The sequence below is a fragment of the Typopeltis vanoorti genome, chromosome 22 (genome assembly GCF_054136105.1).
Source record: "Typopeltis vanoorti isolate ZY-2024b chromosome 22, IOZ_Tvanoo_1.0, whole genome shotgun sequence".
In the NCBI taxonomy this organism is placed as follows: domain Eukaryota; kingdom Metazoa; phylum Arthropoda; class Arachnida; order Uropygi; family Thelyphonidae; genus Typopeltis; species Typopeltis vanoorti.
Genome location: NC_143570.1, coordinates 43684928 through 43692022, shown reverse-complemented (window position 1 = coordinate 43692022; position 7095 = coordinate 43684928). Strand labels below are relative to the sequence as shown.

At 31.7% G+C, this 7095-nt stretch overlaps 1 protein-coding gene across 1 annotated transcript; it reads right to left on the bottom strand.

Moving 5' to 3' along the window:
* Positions 1 to 5554: 5554 nt before the first annotated feature.
* Positions 5555 to 6498, bottom strand: LOC150094363 (glycine-rich protein-like). The gene is made up of 2 exons (XM_090411907.1): positions 6487 to 6498; positions 5555 to 5827 (listed from the first exon to the last, which is right to left on the bottom strand). The coding sequence occupies exons 1-2, from the start codon at positions 6496 to 6498 to the stop codon at positions 5555 to 5557; spliced, it is 285 nt and encodes a 94-aa protein (XP_090268033.1).
* Between the last annotated feature and the right edge of the window lie 597 nt (positions 6499 to 7095).

Here is a 7095-nt window from a genome sequence, read left to right as displayed (position 1 = left end):
GCAAGATTGTGGTGTAGTTCACATCGGGAAGTTAGTCATTTCCTGCTTTAAAGACATCCATACTCATGTGAAACCGCATCTAGCTGGATGGAGAAGGGATACTGTAATCACTCGGCCAACCAGGACAGAACAATTTGTCTTATTGTTTTTAATAAAGTAGTTTGATTCAACATATGTATAGGGGATAACCGTGATTGTGAATATTATTGTTGGTCATTATCCGAATGCTTGAGATATAAGCTAACATTTTATGAGGTCTTGCAAGATGCACAGAATTTTTATACCGCTTTTTCTTTTTGTTTCCTCCCACTCCATGAAACGTTAACCTTCCGTGGGCGAGCAAAAGGGTAACATATTTCAGAAATTCTACCTTAAAAACAACGACCTCAGACAGAGAGGGAGAGAATCATAGAACAAATTTGTTTCTAATTTAGGACATGGTTTATATAAAATAAGACCTAATGCATATAAGAATTTTAAATATTTAAATGCAGACACTAAAGAAAACTTAAAATTAAACACTGAATTGAAATTAGAATTTCTAAAATTTCTAAATAGAATTGTGGACAGATAAATATTTTAAGAAAGACAACAGGCAAATATTTAATGAAAAGGAAATAACTAAAGAAGAATTAGAAATCAGCTGGAAAGAAACAAGAAACGGAAAATCACCTGGAGAAGATAAGCAGGTTCCGAACTATGTAAATATGCAGGAACAAGATTCAAAGAAAGACTCCTATTATTTTTAAATAAAATCTATTCAACTGGTAACCCCCCAATAGAATGGAAAAAAACAATTGTGATTCCTATCTTTAAAAAAGGTAGTAGAGATGACCCTAAAGACTATACAGGTATAAGTATACTAAATTCCTGTTACAAGATATATAGCAGAATTTTAAATAGCAAACTAATGAAATAGTTCGAAACGTTATTTTAGAAGTACAGAATACATTTTGAAAAGGACGATTATGTATAGACCAGGCCTTTTGCCTAAAATTAATAATAGAGAAAAAAGAATACAATTTAGAAACACATATTGCATTTATTGACTTTGAAAAAGCATTTGACAAAGTTGTAAGAAGCATTTTATTTAACATATTAAAAGAAAGACAAATACCAAATAATATCCTAAAAGCTATCACAAGTATAGATGAAAATAATCAAATACAAATAAGATTAAATCACGAGCTATCATGTACGAGAGAGATAAACCAAGGGGTCCGACAGGGATGTCTCCTCTCAGCAACTTTTTAATATTTACCCAAATGAAATAATAATAAAATGGAATAAAAATTTCCATCAAGGTATTAAACTTTCTCCTACAGTAAATTTAAACACTCTCCCCTTTTCCGACGGCCAAATAATAATTACAAATTCTGAAGATAACTTACAGAAAACTATTTTAGATCTAAATGAGATAGCCAAAGATTATGGTATGATAATATCAACAGAAAAATCAAAAACTATGGCCTTTAAAGGACAAGATCCAGTAAGAACTAAAATAGTAATAGATAACAAGATCTTAGAACATGTGAATTCATTTAACTACCTAGTATGATCAGATATGAAAATGAAAAAGATATAACCTAAAAATCGCAAAATATCTAAAAATAGCCGGTGTAATTAACTCTATATTTAAACCAAACCTAGTTCAAAAACAAACCAGGCTAAAAGTATACAATACATTAGCTTTACCAGTCTTATTGTATGGAAGCGAAATCTGAACAATAAAACAAAAAAGACAAACAAAGATTAATAACAGCAGAAATGAAGTTAAGTTTATGAGAAAAACTCTTAACTATACTCCATTTGATTCCAAAAGAAACGAAGAAATTATGAAAGAATTAAACCAAGAACCAGTAATAGAAAAAACTAAAAAAATATAAACATAAATGGATGGAACACGTTCAAAGAATGAAAATAGAAAGATTACCAAAACAAGCCTTAAAGTACAAGCTATTAGGGAAAAGAAAACCAGGACGGCCTCTTAAAAGATTCAACGATGACTTCTAAGGCCGGATCAGACCACGTTAGGCCTAAATCCTTGCTATGCTTGATGATGAAAAACAACCACCTAACATGAATTATCATACTGCTCTGAGCCTATCATTTCTAAATTTGTGGTATTGTGCCTGTGATGAAAAGCTCACTTTCATAAGATCTGCAGGATACAAATAACCATCAGCCTATAATGGAAACGGAAATGGTATCAAACCAAGAGGAATTTTTGTACCAATCTGTATTCTGAACAAGAAATATTAAATTCTTTTCAGTGGAAATGATTGTTCATTTCCGCTGAAAAGTTTGTAACTTTTCAACAGGAAGGGAAGACGGAGTAATGACATTTTCTTAATCCTGCTATAATCTTAGTAATGAAATAGGTTAGTCGGTGTAATTGACTGAGCGACATTCACAAATATCCCGCCGTGGGCGTGAATTTTATTTATTGTCTGCAAATTGGATATGAATTTGTATGAGACCACCGCCTCGCTTGTTGGTGCTTAAAATGGCTTTGACATTTTTTTTTTCTCTAGAGCAGGCTTTTTCCGGATTACATATATATAGACAAAAACTCTTAGCTCCTACGGTGCTGGTGTATTTCATATTCGTAGATAGGAATCGCATTAAAATAACGTTTATAAATTTATTTTTGATTTTATCTTATTCTTATATTCCATTTTAAATGTACGCGCATAATAAGACTTTTAATAATGCGTTTTTTTTTCAAGTCTTGAGAAAGGAGTAATTGTTTCGAGTGGAATAATAATTGAGTAGTATTGCAGTGTTGTGTCTTCCACAAAAGGAGCTCTGAATTATCTGATTATTGCTAAGTTATAAGAGAGCTGTGGCGTTTTATCTGTAACTTTTATTTTAAAATAGAAAAATTCAGGCTGCAGTTACAAAATTAAATGGTCAGCTTTAATAGAAATGCAAATTAAAATTTTTTTTTTTCTAAATGTTTCTGTGCGCGGTGGCTTTAATTTGCATTTCACTCCACATGCAGTTGAAATTTCATTATCAGAAATCTAACAAAAGTATAACCGAGGCAAGGAAAGCTTTCGTTTATGACGAGAACAATAATTGTAGCTTTTGTGTTCAACAGAACACAACGTCCTCGTTATCGTTAGTTTTGTGTATACTTAACAATAAATCCATAATTTAGGTATTCACTATTATTAGTTCTGAAGATTGAGAGTTGAAAATTTACTGCAGTCCAACATACTTTCAACCTATTGTATACTGAAGTGGATTAAACTCCGACCCTCAGCAAGTTTACCAATTTCCATTGACTTTAATACTTCGTATGAAATATTCTTCTATTTAAGTGAGTTTGTCAAAAATAACTTCAGTTACTTTAAGCACTGTAACGGTACGAATATAATAACTGTAATTTCTGTTATTGTCTTTGACTACTATTTAACTTTTGACTTGTTCCGTAACGAAATGATTCATCATACACTTTTTGAAGTATTTTCATCTACTTTAAGTTACTGTACTTGATCGAAATTCTTAATTCTCTAACAATCATTCAGAAAAACCTAAATTCTACTCTCTCTCTCTCTCATCAGTAATATGCGAGACCCTCCTTTGTCTCTTTAAATTTCCACACCTTTCTAAGATTTACGACTATGTGATAATGCCATAATTTAGCAAATGTTTCTTCAATACGATCACTAATTTATGCTGTATTTTTTTTTTAATTAAGTGGCGTAGCCTGTTCTCGAAGTTTTACATTTGATTCCTAAATGGTCTATTGGATTGAGATCAAAAGCTTCGCAAGTCAATCATGATTTCAAAGTTATTTGCCTCTAGCCGTGTTGAGGCATATAATATACCGTTGATGCTATGCACAAGAACCGAAAAGGCCACTTTTCAAGTATATTATAAGACATTCATCTTTAAGTTTTGTTTCTTTATCTGTACAGCGTTCTCTATAGAATGCTGTGTCAGCAGATTTACCGATAAGGGAAGAAAGAATGGGAAGTGTCTTGTACTGAGTGAAGCCCAGAAGATATTATTCAAAGAAATAAAATGAAAATGATTTAATTTTTAAGTTGTTAGCATTCCGATCGAACAGCTGATAGATATCATATACCATATGCATATCGTTTCTGTGAATTGTTCAGCCCATTACATGATTTTTGCTTCAAATTCGTACTCCTGCTAGAATTATTTTCTCGCAGATGAAACATTGATGATATGGCTAAGAATAATAATCTGTGCAGACTTAAAGACACATGTTGTAGCACCCTCTATGCTCAAGGTTCATGTGAACCTATGTAAGTGCTTCTGCTTATAGCAATAAGCACTAAAAAGCCGAATCTCCCTGTGAGCTGCAAAACTTGTTGGGAAATGAAGGCGATAAATTTTGATTCTCATATGTTGTTTATTTATTTTTTTGCTTATGTGGTATTGTTATCCTATACCTCATTTACACTATTTCAAATGTATGGTAGTTTTATCTCAGTGTGTGTGAAGTACAAATTACGATGCTTGTGTACTAAATAAGAACAAAAATATTCGGTGGAACTACTTTATTTATTGCCACTGCTACACAGGAAGTTTAGATCTGCACACTGTCAAACTCCTCCGAAAGACTCCACGGGGAATAATAATACAATCTGTAAAAGAAAGGAGAAAAAAGAATTTAATCGGTGCTTCCTTTTCTTCATTAAATATTTATCTAAAGTTTATCCTCTATTCTATTTTCTAATGTATTTCAAACTGAGTAATAAAATAAGCTATCGAAAGCATAAACTGAATCCCAAGTTATCTTCATATAAGCCTCATTTATACATTTGCTACTCTTAATATTTTTGAAGAAACAAACTGAAAATTTTTTATCTCCACATTGATTATAAAAATAATCAATACGAAAATGTAAATATCCCTGGACATTATTAATCTTACAATATATGCTGCTCTTGATAAAACTTCATAGTTATTAATAATTACATATAGTAATTTCATATTAAAACAATTCTTCCATTTACAATAACAGTTTTTATAGGTCTTAAGGAAATTATTAGTCTTAAACATTTAATTTATTCGTTTTTAAAGTTATAGATTATTATTCTTTACGTAAAAGTTCATTTCTACTAATCAAAGGGTATTCGCTTATTTTCAAATATAATAGTATTTAGACAAAACAATTTTGACCACTAGTAAGCATGATCCAAGGACAGACGCAGAGATGAGTTATTGAATGCTAAATAATTCCAAAATTAATTATGGTGAAATTTGATCAGAAAGTTGATACTAAAATAGATAAAATGTTGAGTTGAAGACAATTAGTAAACTTTAATAGTCATTTAGCATGTTCATTTGTTCATATCAATAAAAAAAAAACTTGTTTCTTATAATTAACCATTATGTATTACTATAGTAGTTGACGAGCTCGAACACTATCAAAACAATGCAAATTAATCTTAACTGACGTATATTTGCTACTATTTAAACAGCGTAGGCTCCGTTACCAGAGAACGAACAACATATTGTAGCCAATATCGTATATCTCGAAGTTGTTTGGATTATAAAGAATGTATACTTACTTTTACCATTTTCCGTATCCGAGTCCGTAACCAGCACCATAACCAAGTCCGTAACCAGCACCATAACCGGCCCAGCCTAGGGCAGCACCGGGGTGGCTGATTTTAGTTGAATAAGCAACAGCACGTCCTACAGGGAATCCACCAAATCCGCCTAGTCCATCAGCATATGCTCCACCATATCCTCCGTATCCACCACCATATCCTCCATAACCCCCTAGGTAACCAACAGCGACGGAGTAAGCTGAAGCCACAAGGGCGAGAAGAGTGACAGCAAGCTAAAAAAAAAACTTTTAGAGTTAAACCGCAAAAGTAAATAAGTTTTGATTTTTACAATGGTAAGAAATTCAAAAAATTTCCTACGAAACGATTTTTTGTAGGAAAAAATTATCTTCAAAAATCTTAGATATACACGATTTTGAAATGAAAGAATGATGGCGAAGAATAGTAATAATTCAATTTTTAGTTTCATCCTCAAGTAGTTATTTTTTAAAAAAAAGCAAGTTATTTGCGCCCTCTTTATTTCCTTCTCTGCTTTTCTTTGGCCTATTTATCAAGCGAAATCTGCATTAAAAACGCGCCTTGAATATTTTTTAAAATGATATCTCAGTTTTCAGTATTATATGCATTGAAACAGCAAGTATTTGAGAGATTCAAAGGGTATGCCTCTCCAGTAACAGTGCAAGAACGAATTAAGCATAAGGCATTTTTCAAATCAAAGGTATTCTCGCATTTTTTCACTCTTTAATAATTTTAAATTTACTTATTTCTGGTTAATGGAAATTACAGTTTTAGTGCTACTCCCAAAGAGTGGGTGCTAACATGTTTAATTACATATGATTAGCACTATAGCGCACTAATTTATTAAAAGTATCAAGCATTTTGCTTCAATACATAACATAGAGCAAAATTATATATAGAATAAAACTGCACTTACCAGAGCCTTCATTGTGTTAGAATGGTTTAACTGTTTCCAGTTACTGAGTGCTTAAACCCTTCGTACATACCCTTTTTATACCATTCGAACTGATAGTTGTTTTTTTATTTTTTATTTAATGTTTAGTTTTGAAAACCCATTCTACCTGGCAATGACCTCAAATTCATACTTCTAGTCATGATTTTTTTTTCATGTATGCAAAGTTACCTACTAGCTTTTCCGCTCGTGCACACTGAAAGGTCATTTGATCCTGTTATTCATTCAATGATAAATACTTCTGTTCTGCATATGTTTTTAGAAGTAGGTGTGGTAGTGGTTTTTAGACTGGACCAGTATGTCCTTGAAAGAAAATAATGCACGAAACCAGGAGAAACAACATTCTTACTCTAACGGGTATTGTTCATTTCCGTTCTTTTTTCTTTCTTTTTCCAATGAGAATTAACTATATAAGAGTGATTGAAAAGGTAGTTTCTCCTTTGCAGGAACTCATAAATGTTATATCGGATACTAAATGAATATTAGATTGGACCGAATTCTGTTTGCTTTATTTGAAGATTCATTGCCTGTTGTGCGTATTTCATATATTATTGATTAAAACTATTTCTATAA